The 21465-nt window shown below is 29.2% G+C and overlaps 1 protein-coding gene across 2 annotated transcripts in view; it reads left to right on the forward strand.

Annotated features, from left to right (window-relative positions):
* The window catches only part of LOC106685227 (transcriptional regulator ATRX homolog), a 51797-nt gene extending 31929 nt beyond the window's left edge, over positions 1 to 19868 (forward strand). The window contains exons 13-30 of one of the 2 annotated variants that reach the window (XM_014427787.2): positions 312 to 428; positions 516 to 679; positions 754 to 911; positions 3648 to 3785; positions 4825 to 5000; positions 5373 to 5467; positions 8155 to 8302; positions 8997 to 9147; positions 9248 to 9413; positions 10738 to 10959; positions 13020 to 13197; positions 14000 to 14170; positions 14319 to 14544; positions 15262 to 15341; positions 16162 to 16263; positions 16346 to 16451; positions 16870 to 16980; positions 19430 to 19868. In XM_014427787.2, the coding sequence (XP_014283273.1) occupies positions 312 to 428; positions 516 to 679; positions 754 to 911; positions 3648 to 3785; positions 4825 to 5000; positions 5373 to 5467; positions 8155 to 8302; positions 8997 to 9147; positions 9248 to 9413; positions 10738 to 10959; positions 13020 to 13197; positions 14000 to 14170; positions 14319 to 14544; positions 15262 to 15341; positions 16162 to 16263; positions 16346 to 16451; positions 16870 to 16980; positions 19430 to 19527 (2607 nt within the window). In that variant the 3' untranslated portion in view covers positions 19528 to 19868. The remainder of the gene's footprint in view (positions 1 to 311; positions 429 to 515; positions 680 to 753; positions 912 to 3647; positions 3786 to 4824; positions 5001 to 5372; positions 5468 to 8154; positions 8303 to 8996; positions 9148 to 9247; positions 9414 to 10737; positions 10960 to 13019; positions 13198 to 13999; positions 14171 to 14318; positions 14545 to 15261; positions 15342 to 16161; positions 16264 to 16345; positions 16452 to 16869; positions 16981 to 19429) is intronic. The other variant, XM_014427788.2, reaches the window with a different exon arrangement.
* Positions 19869 to 21465: the final 1597 nt, after the last annotated feature.

The following is a 21465-nucleotide window of genomic DNA, read 5'->3' on the forward strand; positions in this document are numbered from 1 at the left end:
TAGTACTTAATATTCCTCAAATTCAATATTTAATGCAATAGGTTATTAAAAAAGTGATGAAAATGTTAGATTTTTTTTTTGTACTACAAATTTTATGTTACGTATAGTTATGTCCATAATTGTTATTATTATATAAAATTAATAAGTTAGGCTAATTACTTTTTATTTTGTTTATTTATTTGGTAGGAATAATTTTATGAGAAGACTTGAGATCTATATTTCTTGCTTCAACTGAATATGTCCTTTGGATTAACTATACCATCATGTATTGACAGCCTACCTTGGTTCTCATAATTATATATATATTTTAGGCACAAGGTATAAAATTCATGTGGGATTCTTGTTTTGAGTCTGTGAAAGAAGCCAAAAAAAATAAAGGATCAGGATGTATTTTGGCTCATTGTATGGGTCTTGGAAAAACTCTTCAGGTTTGTTTTCATTATTGGTAACTATATTATATTTGTATTTGTTAAATAACTACATTTTACTAACACATACCTCAAAATGTTTATTAGGTGATTTCCCTGGTCCACACTCTTCTTACCTGTAAAGAAGTTGATGTAAATAAGGTGCTTGTTGTCTGTCCCTTTTCAACAGTTCAGAATTGGGTTAATGAATTTCACAAGTGGTTAAAAGATGTGGGAAGCGGGGAAGATATTGAGATCTACAATATGATAAAGTTAGTACATACTAAATTACTAAATTACTTTCATAAAAAAAGGATTTAGTTGTATTAATTTTTTTTTAAACCAGGACAGCTCCAAATCATCGATCCTACCAATTGCGTGATTGGGAAAGGACAGGAGGTGTAATGGTTTTAGGATACAATCTATTTAGGTCACTTGCAGCTCCAAAAGGAAGGCAAAAGGCTTCAATTAAAAAAACAATCCAGGAAACTCTTCTAGATCCAGGTAACAGTGTGCTGTAAAAATTTAAATTTAATATACAAAGTGATTCAGCGTTAAGTGTCATAACTGAAAATACAAATTAAGGATCTCAAAACAAGAAAAAATATTTCCTAGGAAGGTATATCTATCAACTTGATGCTTTATCTAGTAGATATTCTTATCTAAAGGTCTTCATTGTTATGGATTATTTAGATTATAATAAATAAGTTAGTATTTGTTCCAACTTTTTTGATAATGAAATTTAAACATTAACATTCATATTAAATGTTGTTCCAAGTGATTACCATTTTAGGGATAACATTAAATAAAAAAAACTATCCAAGACAGGTCAATGGCCTTAATTTTTTACAAAGAAAAATAATTGTGGAACAATTACACTTATCAAGTGCCGTTCTGTTGGCCTCTGCTGCTGCGAAAGAAAGACTGTTTCCTTTTGTTATGTTCTAGGTAATCACTTTACATAACATTTAATATGAATGTTAATGTTTACATTTGATTTATTAATCAACTAATTTATTTAGTAGTTGGAATACATATTAGTTTTTTGCATTGTGAATTATATACTCCATAACGATGAAAATAATTAGACATGAATATTTTCCTAATATGTAATGAATATAAACAAAGTGTTAACGGACTTATCATTTAGAGAATTTTTTTCTTGTTTTGACCTCATTCGTATTTTCAGTAAGGATACTTAACTCCGAAACTCCCTATAAAATAAAAATATAATTATAAAATAAATAATATAGAATGTATTAATTCCATTGGCATCTAAATCAATGAAAAGATCATTTATATTTCCTGATTAAAATTATGTCATTAGAGAATTAAGATATTATGATGTACAAGAGATATTTTTTCTTTTTTAATATAATATAAGACAATCCACAGCGATGAAGATGTTTGCCAATCCTTTATGACTGAGCTTCAATCTTAGAAACATTTCAAATATCGTTATTATAAAATATATATACTTTACACATTATAATAAAAATATATATATATATAATAAAATTGAAAAAAAAAATTCGATAACTGTAAGTGACATTAAATGATGTAAATAAATCAAATTTGTTATACAAACATATTCGTACATATTTATTTTCTTAAGGTAATCGAGTATGTCCTGAATGTGAGGACTATTATCATTTAGTAGTAATGTTGCCAAATGATATGGTAATCCTGTGGCTATCAAATGCCTGCTGTCAGTCACTATGTGTTTAGCTGTTAGTGGTATGTAACATTGTCTACATGTAGTTCTAGTTGTTCCTGACAGTAAATTTTCTTAGGTTAGTCCTGTGTGTCCAATTCATAGTTTAGTCAGAACTACTTCATGTCGTCTGCAGCTTTGGATTGATGTCTTCCATGGAAGTTAATTTGTTTTCTGATGTGTTGGTCCAAGTTGCCTGACATTTATTTAATATTTGTATTGTCATTGTAGGATAAAAATCGTGGGGGCAACCAAAGCAGTCAGATGGCGAGATAAATGGTGCAGCTTTTACTGCTTGGCCAGCTTTACAATTGTCCAGGATGTCTTGTGTCCTGGCATCCTGCTGTACAAAACTGTGCTTTCATTCCAATTTAACTTGAAGATTATTTGAAGTATGACCAATATGATAGAATGTGTTGTATATACGTTTTTCAATAGTGACAATTAGTTCATAAAATTTGTGAATAGTAGGATATTACTTATCTTTGTTCCATAATAGGCCTCTCTTAACTCTAGGTTAGATAAATTACTGACAGTTCTCTGGTCAATGAATTGATTTCAGAGAGGAGACTTTTTGAGGCTATGAAGTCATCTATTATTGCCTGGCTGCTACACCTCTTATCATTTATGGAACTATTGGTGTATATGAGAGAAAGTTCTGTATATTTATCCAGAAATTCGTAAAAATCTTGTCTTGCGATACTACTATTACTTGAGTGGTGATAAAATTTGTAACATATGTTGATATTAGGAATGTGCCATGGTGGGATTTTTAAGTATCATTGTTGGAATATTTTCTGTAATGAGAATTTATTAAGTTCAGTGAGCTATTCGGATCTGGAACAAAGTCTAAGTTTAAAGTTAAAGAATGTTAGAAGAGGCTGGTATAAGGTTTCCTGATTGGCTAGTTTTCATCTACCATAAGGGAGAGCTTTGTTATTATATATGTTGATGAAAAAGTTTTCCCCAATGAAGGCTGGGACAAAATTATGAGTATTAAAGGGTATTAAAGTAGTAAAGAGTAATTGTTCATACAGGTGGAAGCTTATATCAAAGCTTTAAAAAAAAAAAAGAGAAAGATTTTATGATTATACCATTATTATATAATAATGATTATATAGTTACATTAATAAAAAAGGTGAAAGCTTATATAATTATATCATAAGGATTTACATGTCTAAATATTTGGAAGTGAAGAAAGGAGACATCAAGGAAAGAGAATTAACATTAGATGTAATAAAATGAAGGGCTATACAAATTTACAAGTTTATAGGTTTTAGTTTGCCTGTAAAGAACTGGCTGTATATGAAATTATTGACTGAAATATGAAATTATTTGAATTAAGTTTTTGTTGCTGGGGTAGTCAATTAGTTAAGTGCCCTTACAGGTTTTAAGTATTTTTTAGATTTTGATCTAAGTGTGGCAGTAAGGAATTGGTAGTGAAAACATTCTGTTGGTATATTTTATCAATGCATTCACTCGATCCATGATGAATGTCATTAAATTAATTAAATTGTCATTAATAGGTCCAGATGTTGTTATCTGCGATGAAGGGCACATTTTAAAGAATGAAAAAACAGCTATTTCAGTGGTGATGAACAAACTTGCTACAAGAAGGAGAATAGTTCTTACTGGTACACCATTACAGAACAACTTAGTTGAATGTAAGTAACAATTTTTTTATTTTAAATATTGTATTTTATGTAATGTATTTTTCATTGTGTATTCTACTTTTTAACTCTAGACCTGTAAACATTACCAAGCTGCTTTAATATATTAAATTGTAATTGCAATTTTCTTTTCTTTTAATTTTTTTCCTGTATCTTAGTTATTGAATTAAATTATTATAAGCAGGAGCTTTTAAATAGATTACTATATCATTGCTTTGCTGTAATAGTAATAGCCACAACTATAAAACAAAGTATTTTGGGGATTTTTTGGTTAATGTGTTCCAAACGTGATAGTCTAGTTTCATGTAGTTTTTCAATTTCAGGCGCTTTTTAAATATTGCTCTATTTAACTATCTTGAAGTTTCCTCTTACCACTTTAAGCAAATATTTCCAAACTAATATAGGACTGAGGGTCTTAGTGGGTCTGGTCCGGCCGGGAAGGATTGCCTTTTTTTGTGGTATGATCTCTTGTGAGGATGTGACATGTCGAACATCAACCAATCCACTTGCTAAAATTGTCTGTTTAAAAAGTCAGATAAATAAGGCTACCCTGGAGGGTAGGGCTGGTGGGTTTCGTGCTGTTTTCCAATTTCAGGCCTGTCTTTATTTTTTCTAATTTTACACTGAAGAACTGATTTGCCAATATTAAACTGTACTCAATCTTCCTTGAACAATGGCATAAAGTTAGTTCAAATCATTTTCTTGAATAGTGGCAAATTTTGCATTGCTAGAAGTTAGAAGCAGGTTTTTTTTTTGTTTTGTTTTGTAAAAAGCAACATATTTGGACCTGAACTTGTTCTTGCTCTTTCTCTAAATTTTATTAAATTAGCATTATGCGAGATGTAGCGCTAATCAAGTAAAGCAGCAGTTTTTTTTTTTTACCATTTTCAAGATTTTCTCATATTTCTGAAAATACGTATTTAGAAAATTAAAGTGGAATTGAGTTGCAATTACAAATTTACAATTGGGCTTTTTTGGGGGGGGGGATAGTTTTATGCCAAGTTTTTTAAAATGGTTATGTTGTAATTTACAGATCACTGTATGGTCCAATTTGTCAAACCTAATCTGCTTGGTACGAGAAAAGAGTTTCAAAACAGATTTGTTCATCCTATTACGAATGGCCAGTTTGAAGACTCTACTACCCATGATGTTAAGTTAATGAAAAGAAGAGCTCACGTTCTCCATAAAATGTTGGATGGGATTGTTCAAGTAAGATTAAGATATTTATATATTTTGATTAATTGAAAAAGAAATTAAATACTTTTGAATTTTGGCACCTAAAACATCAATCCTTGCAGAGTTATTAGATCTTATTAAAATTAGAGAAAAAAAATTGCTATTAATCTGCTAGTTTTAATAATTATTGTGCTTATTTTGCTAAAATTTCTGCTAGATGTGACTTTTACAGAATATTGAACAGAAGATATTGTCTAGTGGGTAGCATTAGAAGATAAGATGTAGTATGTTTAATGGATTAATGAATAATTTGACAGGAAAACCGTGTTATAAAGAAATAAATATCATTATCAACCTCTTTTTTTTTTTTTTTTACTCTCCTGAACTTAGATTATTATATTTCAGAGGAAGGACTACAATGTTCTCACGCCATACCTGCCACCTAAATATGAATATGTAATTCATGTCAAGTTGACCGAAATACAGTGCAAGCTTTACAAGTGAGTGACCATGTAACAGTTTTTTTTTAAGTATTATTGTAAATACTTTAGTACTCTCTGTTTCTAATATTCTTTGTTAATTTACTACTTTGTACCTTAGCTTTGTTGAGGTCTCTCAGTTGCTTGTCAATTTCCTCCCAAACATGTCCTAATTGTACCTGACCATCACTGACAAAGGCATAGTTCAGTGTTTCTTTATGCTCATTTTCATATCCTCTTTGAAATAACTGTTGTGTTTATTTAGAAATTAAAGTTTCTAAGCATGACTAGCCACATTACCTCTCCCTTCCCCCTCCTAAAGGTAGTTGAGAAGAGGGAGTAGAAGTAGGAGGCAGGGAGGGGCGGCTCATTTTAATAATCACTTTAACACTTTGATTTGCGGAGGCTACTCTGGAAAAGCACAATTCTTTTTTTTTTTTTTTTTTAATACTTTCTTTTCTTTTAATATAAATAAGCATTATATAATGTTTATGTTTATATTTTTTTAAATTTATTTCATCCTAAACTATGATGTGTTGCTTTTTCCCATGGTTACTTTGTTTTTATTTGGTTGCTATGAAAACATTACATAATAATTAACACATCTGATTACAAAATTTTATTTATTTAATATAAAAACAAAATTAAATTGAAAAATAATTTTTTTCACTTTGAAAAAATATTTCATTGTCTGTTAATATTTTTTAAAAGTATTGTAACTATCATTTTAACAGTTTTTATAGTTATTTATATAATATTCGTGAATAGATTTAGCAAAATAATTTTCTCTAGCGGTTTCAGATATGTTGGTTTCTGTGAAAAGACTGAACTTAAATTCTTGATTTTGTCAGTGGCACCACCAGTAAAATGAAACAAATGAATCTTTTTTTTTTAATGGTCACTGACTGTCTTTTTATGTTTAAAAATAAATACTAATTAGTTTTTAAACCTTTAAAAACTTAATTTATTTTTTATTTATAAATTTACAATAAAAAAAAAATATATTTATCTATAAAATGCACTAATATGTTAATTAAAATTTAATCCTCTATTTCAAAAGAATTATTTTTAACTATCTAGTAATTTTTAATTTATATCTATTATATGAAATATGACTCTTCACTTATAAAACAAACACATTTTCTATATTAACGATATAACAATAATTTCTTAATACTGTTAATATTAATCAATTTCCTTAACACTTTTCACAATATTAAAAACATATTAGTTTAATTTACTATGTCTCTGTTTTGTAACAGAGTGAACATAGCAACAGTGAACACTTGATTTTATTGAATTAGAAAAATAATAATATTTGTTCATTATAAAAAGTAATTTTTAGCCAAATAAAATTTAAATCCTTTTTTTAACCATGGCGACACATTGTAATCACCCATGTGATACGCTCATTCTGAATAAATGTTTTCGTTTTTTTTTCAACTGAAATACTGAATAAGGACTCTAGAAAGTTATTGTATATCACCACATTTTTTATAAAACTCTTAGACATGAAATAATCCAAAACAATGTAAAAAAAAAAAAAATATTTTTTAATAAAAAAAACTAGAACATGTAAAAAATGTTATTGGAAGTGTATAAATTGAAAAAATATGTAAGTAAAATAATTTATATACTTTCAAATAAATTTTATCATAAAAAGAAAATTAATGAGTATAAAAATCCTTAAAGGCAGCAGAACCCAGGATGATCATAAGAGATGGAAGCTATGACTGTACTGAACACAGTTCAGTACAATTCAAGGTTAGAGGGAGGTGCTAAAGCTGTTCCCATGACTCCAAACGCAAGCTAGAAAAGTGGCTTCTCTTGATTATAGCTTACCGTGATGCATGCTCCCAAGCCACCTCTGCTGGACTGCAACATGTATCGTCAAACGCAGTCAAAGATTTAACTTGAAATTCTTTAAAAAAAATCAACTTTTCTGGCCGGCCTCCAATTATTATCATTCTCTTTGAGGAAAAAGTGTTACAGAATAGGAGTTAAAAGTTCTTCACTGAATATCTTTATTCCCTACTTTTTAGACCATTATTAGCCTCTTAAAGAATAACATACATGAATTAGGATAGTATGTATCAATAAGCAAAATACTTTTTACTATGTTTTTGATGGCTAATTATTATGGATGTACAATATCTTATTTTTTAGATTGGATAGTTATTAGATATATGTGGTGTTTGTTCTTTTAATGGTATATATTTTATGCCCCCAATACAGCACAGATATTTGTGACCTTTGGCACACATTAAAGTTAAGGTCTGCTGTACTTCATGTAAAATATTTCTGCGTTTATATAATTTCCACCCCTAGGTCTAAAGTACTGTTCGGTTATTCTATTCACTTAAAACATTTTTGTAGCAATGCTGTTTCCTCATTCTAATTTTATTCTCTGTATCTTCTAAATTGTCATTCTTTTCTTACTGCATAATCATATGAACTTAAATATGAGCAATTTTCTAGAGACAACTTTTTTAGTTTATTAAAATTAAAAACAGTTAAAAAAAAAAATACAGTAGTCATCTCATTTGATTATTTTATTCTTTCCTCTTCATAGTAAAAAATAAACAGATATTAGTACTGTTATATAATATTAATAAAAAACATTTACTTAATATTAATATTTATTTTGATTTACCAGTTTGTCCACTTATCAATAAGTAGTCATTATCATGTACATATTATTCTCGTAGACATTACTTGGAAAATTTTGCTCGCACCCAGAAGAATGAAGGAGGCGGTCTGTTCACTGATTTCCAACATCTTATGAGGATATGTACTCATCCTAGAGCATTGATGATTCATTCTGACAAGGAGATGCTTAAGATTGATAAGGAGGAGGTAGATATTGGATGTTTTCTTATTTCTTTGTTGAAAAGTGATTAAGTTGATGTTATGATACTAGATTAACTGCGCTATACTCCTGTTACAGTTATTTTTCAATAAATGGAATTTGAACTGAAAGAGAAATCAGTTCAAATTTAGTTTGAGTAATTTTGGTGAAAATATACATACTTCTAGTTATAGATATAATATTTTTACTTAAAATATAAATTCTTAATTAGAAGAATTTAAGATAAACTGAGTTAAAAATGAATGTATTTTCACAAACAACAGTTAAATTACTTAAAGTTATATTTTTGATATTGTACTAAACAAGTATTTCATAATCATAGTCAAAATATAAATGAAAACGGTTCTGCAATTATCTCATGGAAGATTTATTGAACTAACTCGTTCAATATTTACTTTATTGAACTTAGTACTCCATTGAACCTACTTTATTTAGCTATAGGTAAATTTTGAAGTAAAAGGTGGTAAACTTTGAAAGAGAATTCAGTTTTGAATGATTTTTATTTAATGATAAGATTTTGAATTTATTTTTAGTTATTTACCATTGTTAAAATCAACTTGAAAGTTAAAATACTACAAAGTAAGATAGATCAGAATGCCTACATAAGATTTGAAGATTTTTGGTGTTAATTTAACTTATGATTGACAATATCGTTTAGTTATTTCAATTTTTTATTTTAAGGAAGATTCTGAAGGATCAATTAGGGATTTCATTGATGATGACTCAGAGGAAAGTAGTTCCAGCCATGAGTCTTCCTCTTCTAAATCCAGTGCTAGTTCTCACGACAGTGCCAAAAAAGCTCCAAGGAAACGAGTAACAAGAGCTCAGAGAGGTACTTTATTTTTTATTTGGATACTTTCATATGGTATAAAGAAGTTAAATGTCTGCATGAGAATATTCTTGAAATTGGTAACTTATACTAATTTCTTTAGCTGCTGGTGAAGTAAGTGAAGAGGAGGAAGAAGAATTGCCGGTTAAACGTACTGAATGGTGGGCCAATATTGTTTCTGAAGAGGAACTCGAGGCCATCAAAAGCAGTTCAAAACTATTCTTGTTCTTCACTATTCTAAAACATTGTGAAGAAATTGGAGACAAGCTGTAAGGATCAATCATTTTACTGTCCATGTGATACTATTTAGTTTGTAGTAACTTTTTACACTTCAGAATAATTTTTTTTTTATATGAATTATTTCAACATTTTTCATGATTGTCATAGTTAGGCTTTGTAATAATTGCTTCAAAAAATACTAAAATCAGTGTTAAGGGTTGATTTAAAGTAAAATGTATAATTAAAATTATAATGTTTAAAATAGTCAATAATAATAAAATGCACATTACATTCTTGAATATTAAGAAAGGAGGAAATAGTTTTGTTTGTTATTGGTTTTCAACAGAAATGTCTTGTTTGTTATTGATAGTGGGGGACAATTGGACTAACAAATATTAGTTAAAAAATATTTGCTAAAGAATCTGTTTTATATGGTTTATGTTGACGTAATGAATGTGGGAATGAGCGAGGGAAATATACTAGTGGATTGAGGCTATTTTTACTTTTAGGATTAGTGATTGTTTCGAAGTTTGCCTGAGTAAATTGGTTTAATATAGCAGTCTGGTGGATATAATGTTGTCGAGGAAACCAAGGGAACTATTCATTTTGAGTTCTACTGTAAAATGTAGGCTGACAAGATATCAGAATTGTTATCAGGATCAAGGATGAGCAAAGGCCATTGACTTTATTTTTGCTAAGGATAATGCCATTTGGAAAAAGTGGGATTATGATATTTAGGAAGATGTTATAAAGGTCAGGAGCCAGAGGATTTCTCTAAAATTTGGTATAGAACTGTCCATAGAAGGTAAGATGTAATTACAACAGAGTTGTAGGGATTCAAGGTAAGTGGAATGGTTAAGTGAGGTGTAGTGTCCAATGGGTGACCAGCTTTAGGCTACAATAAGGAGGGTTTGTCAGTAGGGATATTGGTGAACAGGCTTTGTACTTCAAAAGAGGTGAGGGCATAATTGATTATGGAGGTCAAGGGACTAATTGTGGGCATAATTAGTGCTACTGTGACTGAGGATTGGCAAAGAGGAGGGTAGGCATTCTCTGAGCTTGGCTGAGGGTGAATTAATATTGGAAGTGAAAAGATAGAGGGGATATCAGGTTTGTGAAGTCCAGAGTAACAGTACAGGTTTTTAATTATACTTTTACTATCTAAATAAATTCTCTATATTTGCACCTCTGGACAAATTAGGGTGTTTTAAACTCTGGCCCAAAATGTCACATTTAAGATAAATGGACTTTTGTCCAAATATAAACCACATATATTTTTACATTAATTATTTTAAAGTTGTGTGTAAAGGAGTTACGAGATAATTTGTACTTTGTTTATTAAAATATTAAACATGATGTGATTTTTCTTTCTAGACTTGTTTTCTCTCAGTCACTATATACTTTGGATCTGATTGAATACTTCCTCGATAAAGTGGATGAAAACAATCGGAGAAATGAGGCTGATAAAAACCCAGGTCTTTCTGAATTCAGTTCGAATTGGGACAAAGGTATAGACTATTTTAGGTTAGATGGTGGAACAAACTCTGATTGTCGGAGCAATTGGTGTAAAATATTCAATTCACGTTCCAATACAAGGTAATTATAATTTTTTCATTAAAACTACTTTAGTTTTTTGAAAGCAAGGTTTGATGTATTTTTGGGAGGAAATTAGAGTGTGACTTGATTCATTTACACTGACAAACATAACCATTTAGTTTCATAAATAGGTTTTGACAAATAAATTAATATAAGAACAAATATATTTGAAACATTAATGTTTATTATATATGAATAATGGAAATATAATCTTAGTGATAATGTTAATTATTTTAAACTCTGAGGTCTGATGTTGATTTTACCTAAGAGTATTTGTTATATACTTCTCTCCGCTGAATCTTTTAGAAAACCAATTTATGAGGAATTGTCATTTTTACGGCTATCTCCATTTTAGCAGATGGTAACTAATAGAATTTTCAAAATCTCCCTCAATTTTTCATTTTTAACCAAACTAAAAAAAAAATCATTGTACTTTAACTTGAAAAAAAAATTGTTTCAAATAATTAATACTAATGTAGTTCCTGAGTTAACTCAACAATATTAGTTCCAAGTAATAAGTAATCAATATTTTATGATTATATTTTGGTATATAGCATAGAAACTGTAATTCCTCTGAAGGTAATAATTATAAACTACTTATGAATGAATTTAACTAGTTACAATTTGAGTGCTAATTGACATCTGTGTGTCTAATAGTTACCGAGTTATAATTTTTCTAAAACTATTTTTTATTTAATTTTTTGTGGTGAAGATGGTCAGGGGTTGCGGTCAGCAAATGAACAAAAAATTATTTATTTGTGCTGACGTTCTGACTTGAATTTCAGGTATTGATCAGGGAATAATAGGGAAAGGTTCTGGCTAAACTAGTCGACTAAAAAACAGTTTAGCTACACCCTCTGCCTCACGTCAAAACGTCGGCACAAATAAATAAATTTGGTGTTTATTTGTTGACCACACCCCCCTACCATCTTCTCTACATTTTAATCTACGGTCAATCATCAACACCTCATTATATGTAGATATTTTTTAAATAATAAGAAATCGAGTTTTTGAGACTTTATTTTGTAATCTGCTTTTCTTACATTGATAATCATTGTAAACTACCATGGTGTATTTAACTAATTTCAATTTTCGTGCTAAAGACATCTATATTTATTACTATTATTGATACAAAGTTTTTCAAAAACTATATTTCTTTTTCCAACTAATTAGAAATCAACATTTATGTTAATTTATTTTGACTCATATCTTGGAAACTACTATTCTTATTTAGGTGGTCATTATTAATTAAGCTTTCTGCCACATTTAACTAGCTTAGATTTGAGTGTTAATGGACATTGTACATCTTGATGTTCATGAGATTAAGGTTTTCTTGTTATAATATTTTTCCATGTTAAAAAAAAATACATTTTTTGAAATTATTTTGGCAAATATGAAAACTGCTTCTCTTGAGAAGATAATAATTTGGGTTATTTAACTTAAATTAGCTAATCATCCATATTTTGGTTAGTTCTGCTTGTGCAAATATAATTGTAATCCATTCTTATGAGTTTGTTTTATAATAGTTATCACAATCTGACTTTCGATCCTTTATTGTAGAGTGAAAAAGGGAAGATTTTTTCTAGTGCTTTTTTTTTCTCCCTCTCTCTTTTTCCTAGTTAATTTTTCTAAGAATTTTCTGGAATTGCCAATTTCTCTGTTTACACTTTAGTTACTCGTTTTCCAGAAATATTTATTGGCTCTTGTCAATTTATAAGATTTTAATTTTCTGACAGTTATTTTGTCTGCCTCCTCCTTATGTTCTTCTATCTTATTAGTAGTCAGTGCACAGAAAAAAAGTTATTATCCTAATTTACTTCCTATCCGCAGGACACTGTTTTAGAAAGACTTATTCACTATAGCTTACCCGATTCCCATAAATTTCTCTATTCAATAATTTTGTAAATTTTTTATCTTAATATATTTTTAAATCTCACTTTTCATTTTTTAATCTTAATTGATATGCCAGAAATTGCATTTGTCAGCATTATTTACTGTATTTAATTTAGCTTCTTTCTTTTACAAACATTAATTGCATGTTATTATTATTCTTTTTGTAGAGGTCGCCTCTTTTTAATTTCAACTAAAGCTGGAGGATTAGGTATCAACTTGACTGGAGCAAATAGAGTTATAATCTTTGATGCTTCATGGAATCCTTCTTTTGATGTGCAATCTATCTTCAGGGTTTACCGGTTTGGTCAAGATAAGCCTTGTTACATTTATAGGTTTCTTTCTAAGGTAACTAACTAGTTATAATGTTTTAATTTAATTTAGTTTTTAGTGCAAGTAATTGTCATATTGAGTCTTCATATTAGCATTGTGGAAAGCCTTTACTGAAAGAACAAGAGATTGCTTCATTGTGTTCCTCGAAAAAAAATAATGTACTGTATCAATTATTTTTCATGATCAGATTTGTGATTGATACATGGATATTCAAAAACTCCTTTTGAATATAAATTTAAAAAATGAGTAATTATTTTAATTTTTTATTTTTATTGTTTAAATACAAAATAAATTGTATCCAATTTAAGTCTCAAAACTCTTTATTTCTTTAGAAGTCCAACGTTTTGGCCATCCTTAAGGACAATCTTAAATACAGATTTATACGACATCAATAATTTTAAAACTTTTTGCAGGTTTTTCTGCCCAGGTCACCAATTTCAGTCAAAATTACTCTATTTTGTCACTCTTTACATTAATATCAAAACTTTTAATTACAATCCATTTGCTACTATTATATTTATTTAGTTGGTTGTTGACATATATTTTGTTTTGGTGCAGTTAATATTAAAGCTCCTTAGTTCATACTGTTAGGTTAATTTTCAAAACATATAAACTACATCAAATTCATCCTGTGCTATTTTCGTTTGGTTATCAGCGAGTAAATAAATAGTAATAATTCTGCTTATAGAAACCACACTACACTGTTGTATGATAATAATTGTTATAAAAGTATTCTTAAATGGTATATTATTACTTTAAATTTCATTAGCATACTCTTATTAAAATCTGTATAAACTACTAAAATATGATCTTATAGGGAACCATGGAAGAAAAAATATATGAACGACAAGTTGCTAAGCTCTCAACATCTTTGAGGGTAATTGACGAGCAACAGATTGATAGGCATTTTTCACAAACGTCACTTGCTGAACTCTATGCTTTCAATCCTGATCCTCCAGAAAATAGGGAAACCCCTGTTTTACCAAAGGTTTGTTATCTTAATATTTTATAATATAATATCTTAATATCTTAATATTTAATAGTTAAACCAAGTTAAAAACTCATTTTTCAAGGTCATCAAAGCACTTTTTTCTAATATTATTAAATGTTTACATTTTTACTTTTTTTATTTTCAGGACAGATTAATGGCTGAATTAATTCAAGCTGTTCCTGATGTAATACTTACATATCACCAGCATGACTCATTGCTTGAAAATCAGGAAGAAGAGGAGTTAAATGAAGAAGAAAGGAGAGCTGCTTGGTTAGAGTTCGAAAATGAGAAAAATCATGTCCCACCACCGATGACATCCTATAACATGATGCCAAATATGAATATGAATTATTTGAACCAATACAGGACAGGTAATAATAAAATATCTTCAATAAGTTTATTTATAATTTAGCTATTTTTAGTATAATAAATAAGTGTATATGATGAGAAGGGGGTTGGGGGTCCATTTAGTGAAGAACACCAATAAGTAAAACCTGATTCATTAGTCCTAACTTTTCAGCTGAAAATAACAGGCAATATAAGGCACATAAATATAATATAATATAAATAACAGGCACATAAATAGTGTTAAAAGAAAATAAATATAGTGTAAGTGTTAGGAGAATATAAAGGCTATATTAGAATAAGTAAAACAATTAAGAAAGAGAAAGGAACAAGGAAGTAATATATACATTAAAATCTAGTAAGTAAATATTTGTACAAAATGAAAATTATTTAAAAGGAAAGTTATTAAAAAAAAAAAAAAAATACTAAAGAGATATAAAAAATATATAATTAATGAAATATGTAAGTAATACAATAAAATTAAAGAAATAAAATATAAAGTTCTATAAGCCAAAAGGAGTAATTAGTAATATGACAATAATTAGATTTGATGGCCGATTTCAGTGCACGAAAATGTTGAAGGAAGCTGTTGATGGTTATAAGTCAAAAATGTGTTAACAAGTTACATTATTTAGTTTCTATATTTTTTTAATAATTTGAAAATTTATGTTTTCCATTATTTCTTAATTTTCCTTCATGCTTAATAGAATGTTCTATATCTTATCACATATTGTTGTTTGCAGGTTTGAAGTTTGATACTATGCAGTTTGCTATGGAATATAACAACCTTTTGAACATTTTGGTTCAAAAAGTTAAAATGGGTGTAAGTATTTTTAATCCATTTTTTTCATTCGTTCATTTGCATTTTATTTTAGTTACATTATATATTTATGTTAGGTTATTAAATGTTTCAAATACATTTTTTTTTTTTTTTTATTTAAATATCACTAACAAAACTAGAAGGTATATGTAGTCAAGTATTATTTACCAGTTAAATTATTCTCCTTGGCTTCTATATTATTCTTCCTATTACAATTTTCAATATTAATTATGAAAGTTTAGACATTGAAACAAAATTAGTCCTAGAAGATATCCTGTGTTGCATTGTTGGTTTTAACTCAAAATTTTAAATAATAATCCAATTAAAAAACTAAACTCATCAATCACTGATTAAAGTGGTTCATTCTGAAGAAGTCATATTTCCAGTTATGAAATTTTTGTGAAGTAGGTCTCCCACTTTGTCAAGCCCAGTGATCATTGTTGAATAAACATATAATGATTAATCTAATGGCAGTTTTACCAAAGCTAACGTTTCTAACTCCGAGTTGCACTTTGATTATGATTTATTACTAATTACCTGGATGATGCTAAGTTTCTATTCTCTCATTTTGTGGTATATCATGTTATCCAACCAGATATTAATTTAAATACACTTTTGTTTTTTTTAAATTTTGAATTTGTACTTTTTCTTATTAAATGAAAATTTGGTGGATCTGTTTAAAAAATATATTAATCCATCTTTAAACTTATTATTTTTAGTATATTGTAAAATCTTACTTGTTAAAATTGTTTTGATGATACTTATTTATTTTCTTGGTGCCAATTTTACTTATTTGTTGTGATATGTGAAAATTTGTTGTTAGAATCCAACTATGCCTGAAGATGCTGTAAGAAAAAGGGCAGCCGAAATTTTGACTCAACAGAACATCATGCAAAGTCTAATACAACAGCAACAACAACAAATGGTCTGTTTAATTTGTTTCCCTATAAGTTTTGTTCTTTTATTAACAATCTACTGATTTTTACTAATTCTAATTTCCACCATAGAGCATGATGGCTGGCTGGCCGAACCAAAACCCTGCTCTTGTCAATCTTCCACTAAGGCCGTTCAATGCACCCCCTGTTATGAATAATATGAACAATGTTCCTAAACGTAAGTATATTCTCTTTCTGTATGAAAACATTTGCTATTGAAATGAATTGTCTTGAAATACAAATATTTAATAGTTGTACTGTTTATAGTCAGCAAAATTATCTGTTTTTGGGATTTATCAAGAAAAATAGCTTAAGTTAAGTTTTGATAGTAATGATAATTATTGTTTGATTATCAAATGTTCAGGTGCGAATTCTAAGTTTATTTTATATTTAATTTAAGAGATGTTTATTCATTTTCTAATAAAATCAAGTAAATCTAAACTAGTAATAAATTTAAATGCTATTTTTTTAATAAATGATTTCCATTTTCATCTTTATGGATCTCTTTTAGCATAAATATTAGAGTGCAGAGCTGTTTAATTATTTATAATGAAGATGCATCATGTGTTTTGTAATATTAAACACATTGATTTCAGAAACAGCTAAAGATGTCAAACAGGATGATCTCATGAGTAATCCTTTCAACATACTTAGACAATTCCTGGGCGGTGGTGCTTGGCCGTCAGCAGATAATCTCGGCACTTCTGGTGGGAATTAGTTGTCACATTGGAGTTTCTGTTATGGCTTCCTTTATTCCTGCTTGTCTTGATGATCCCTTTTATTTATTTATTTTTTTTTTTATTATTTTGCATATAATGGAGAGCTATCATTATATTTATAACTTAATTAGTGTTTGATTGATGGAGTTGTAGTGAAAGTGAGGCTGAAGGATAAATGGGGGGGGGAGGGAAGAGAGAGTTAAGGAGTGTTCATTATGGCACTGTTCCTGTTTTTGTTTTTTTAATAATTACTACTGCAAGTCAATGCCATAAATGTGAATTATTGGATTAATGATTATTGGTCCATGCTATTTGTCCTGTTTTTTAACTTCAGCTAAGACATAATCAACCAAAGAACTGATTATTAAAAGATGAACCTGTAGCCTACTTATCAATAGATGATCTGGCAGTAGTAGTTTCATCCGCTCTCAATTAAATCTGTTCTTTAGCTGACCATTGCTTGAATTAGATGGCCAATGTATTGAATAGGAAATAGGTTAGTGAATTGAATAAATCAAGGATAAAATAACCCAGAAGGTTACTAAAATTTTTAATGTATAGTTTTTAGAAAACTATTCGATTTATATTTTGAGGTTTTTCGTAGTTCCAATATTCAGTTTGTCTGCCGGTTTTGTTGGCTCAGCTTGCAGCCATTATAGGAAATATGGTAGGACAGATAATAAATTGTGTCAAGGATGAAAAACTGCCTCCAGAGCTGGTACTTTAGAGATCCAGCCAGACTATGTATAGGACTAAAGAGAATAAAGTGTTATGGTAAATATGACAAAGATTAGCCTTTAATTGCAGAGTTCAAGCTGTGGATGATGCACTGCTAAAGGTGAAAGCGGGCACTCTTGTGGTAGTAGTAAAAGCATTATAAGTACAACAAAGATTATTTTGTCTCATTGATGGAAGATTTTTTCTCTCATTTCTATGGACCATTGTTGTTTCTCTTTAGGGTGGATCATTTCGAATTATATCCAAATAACTGCAGGTTCCTGAGACCTCAATGACTAGAGCATCCAAGCACTAGAGTTTTAGTCCAGATTACCTCTTTTTCTTATTGGAAACTGTTTGCCGGTATTCCCCCCACGAAGTTACTCAAGAGGGTCTTTTCTGATTCCATTTTATTTTATAGTTCAGGAAATAAATTATTATCCACTTTTAGATTTATGCTTTATGTTTTCTTCGAACAACTTTTTCAACTACATCAATATTTCTTAATTGTTTATTTCTCTTATTTATTATTGTTTTCTTTTATAAATAAGTGGCATTTCTTTCTTATCTAACAATATTTTTATTTCATCCTATATATAGTTGTTGTTTTATATGAGGGGAAAATTAGAAATCTAACTTATTTATTAAAGAATAAGAAAAAAATAAGGAAGATTGGAGTGTTTTAATTTTAAAGTTGACTAAACATGCAGATGGAAGCACCTTAAAAATAAGGCCTAAAGCATTGATAAAAGAAAAAATAAATCTATTCATTATTTATTTCCTTGACTATTAAAAAAATTGTACTTTCCATGATACATTGATGGTTGGTTTTCAATAGTGGAGAGAGTTATTGTAGATTTAGGTAGTTTTGAATCACCCCTCTGGGTTAACAAACCTCATTATATTAATTTTAAGTCACAACTTCATAAAGTACGTAGAATTGTAGATACATTTTCATTTGTATGTTTTTATTGTTCATAAATTTATAACTACCTTGATTTTGCACGAGTTTTGGAAGTTCATCAAATCTATGTAGTATATTAAGCATGGTTTCATCTTACATCATTTTTAGGTTGAGGTTATCATTTCATATATTTTTATTCTGTTTTTAAAGAAAGTAATGACATTGCTCCCTAAAGACAAGGTGATTAAAAATATAATTAATGTTTTATTAATACTTCTGTGGATTCCTGATTACAATTCTTTGAATTCAATTGTAACCATGATTCTAATTTTTTCAATTTTTATGAGTTTAGTTTTATCAGTCATAAAGTTGCTTCAGATAAGTTTAAATCTGAACCAAGTTATAATTAATTAAATTTAAACCATTCTTTATTGCTATAAATTTTTTCCCACGACCCATAGGATAATTTTACCAATTAGTAACTTAATTCCTGATATACTTTCTTGGCATTGGATGAAGTAATTATTTACCATTGATCTGTTATTTTATTTTTGAACTTTTTTTATTGAATAATGTATGCATGTTTTAATAGTTGTTAATGGATGTGTTAGTCTGCAGTTAAAGAATTTTGAGTTATAAATTGTGATAATTCCAAAGTGTTCATCTGTTGTAGAAAATAATTAGGCTAATTTTAAAATGTCAGTTTTTTGCATTTTTGTATGTAGATTTTTATGTAAGGAGGGAGGTTTATTTATATTAATTAGTCTTAGGTACTGGATTTTTGTTGATAAAATTAATGCAAGTTGTGACTTTCAGGTACAGCTCCAGTAAATCCAGTCGCTACTGATAACGATGCTAACAAAGGCAAAGAAAAAGATAAGCCACAACTTATTGAAATTCAAGATGATGAATAAATAATGCATTTATATGCTTTTTTTCACTGAATTTTGTTTTCTGTGATGTTAAATTTTTATTATTTATAATTAATTTTCTCGTGATAAATTTATGTAAATATTCCTTGGTTGATGATTATTTTTTATATTAAAAAAAAAAATAGGAGAAAAATCTAAAACCATTAATTTTTAAGTTGTGAAAAACTCTCCATGTTGTATTGTTCTGTTGTATCTATAAACCAAAAATTAAATGAATGGGGGGCTGTTCCTATTTGTTTTAAGATTTATATAGATTTGTGTAAATTATTATATAAACTTTTTATACTAAGTGTAAAGTCTAAATTAAAGTATTATTTAAACTACCATGAGTTAATAACTGCTTTTTATTCTTTTCCTTTCCCTTACTTTTTGCTTAGCTACCATTAATATCATTTTTGGTATATTCTTCTTCTTTTTTGTTCTTCCCGGCAAGAATCCACATAACTGTAGCCATTTTAGGAAGATATGCGTGATGTCCAGTTTTGACCATGGCCTTGACCGTCATAAAAGATGTCAGGGGACTATGTGCACCTTTTGGCCAACATCTCCGACCACATTGTATAGTCATTTGTATGGTTTGTTCCCTCACAGTTGATTATCTGGTCAGGGCTCAGCTGATCCTTACTGTCTTAGGCTTCATATCAGTACTGGTAGCACTGCTGTCTGCCACCAGGATAATTATCGACCTCCCAATCTAGATCCGCTGTGTTCAGTCGGAAGCAGGGCCACCTCAGGTAGGATGTGGTTCTTCACCAAGCACAGACGTTCTGGGCAGTAGTGTCCTTAAGGTCTCCACTAATAGTTTCTCAGGTCTCTTAGCTACATCCCTAGTTTTGAGTGAGGACCAGTCTCTAGGTCTTCCCTAGCTAAAGGTACTACTACCTCCCCTCAGCACCTTGACCCTATTTTTGGTATTATAACCAAGAATTGAACCTGCTGGGAGTTGTAGAAGATGAATCAGGCCTAATGGATTAAATGCTAATATCGTGGATGAGGACATATTTGACCTAGACTTTAAGCAAATCATAGAAGCTATTAAAAAATGAGTTATTGATTGACAGAATAAATAATTATCTGGCACAGCTGGATTCACTGTGTAAATTACCACAGTCGCTCCACAACCCTCCCAGATATAAAATAAAAAAAATAATAGTAATATTTTTATTTGATAAATAAATAAAGTATTTAATATTTATTTTATCAATTTTATTTCATGGAAGATTGGTTTTCTGCCGGGAATTAAAGAAAAGGTATTTCTTAACCTTAAGTGGGCTCTTTAAGAGACAGAGCTCACAGTAAAGGAAAAAAAGGCTACTTGGCTCTGAAGCAATATGTCCCCAGATTAGTATTGGGAAGTTAAAAACTTTGATGGTTAAGATTTTTCTTTTAGGGGGGGAGAGGAGAAAAGCTCTTAAATAATAATGTGAATATCCACACAGAACCTTAAAAAATAAAACAAAAGTATTAACTGCTGCTCAGCGTGATAGATTTTTCTCCAAATTGAAGTGGCACAGATTTACTTTATACATTTATTGGTAATTTTTTTATGTTACTTAGGAATATTTTCTTACTGATAGGAATGATTTCAATTGCAAGCTCAAGGTGTTAACATTATTAAACTATATATTGACGTCCTATGCCTTGCTCGGGCTGAAATATCTCAGATGGAAAACCCTTAGGCAGTTTCTTTTGGTAAATTCTCTTCATGTTTACAGTATGAAACTGTGACAATTTCTATTTGTTCCCAAGCTCTCTCTGCTGAGGAGTTGATCAAAAGGACAGTTATTTGCAATTCAATTAGAAATAGTACAATCTGACTAGAAGAGCCTGAACTAGTTCTTGCACAATAAAGTTAGAGTTGAGTGGATAACTGGACTCTCACGTATAATTGGGAATGAATTATAATCAGAAAGGGGTGTG

This window comes from Halyomorpha halys, unplaced genomic scaffold, assembly GCF_000696795.3.
Source record: "Halyomorpha halys isolate HHAL.00 unplaced genomic scaffold, Hhal_1.1 Scaffold672.1, whole genome shotgun sequence".
NCBI lineage: Eukaryota > Metazoa > Arthropoda > Insecta > Hemiptera > Pentatomidae > Halyomorpha > Halyomorpha halys.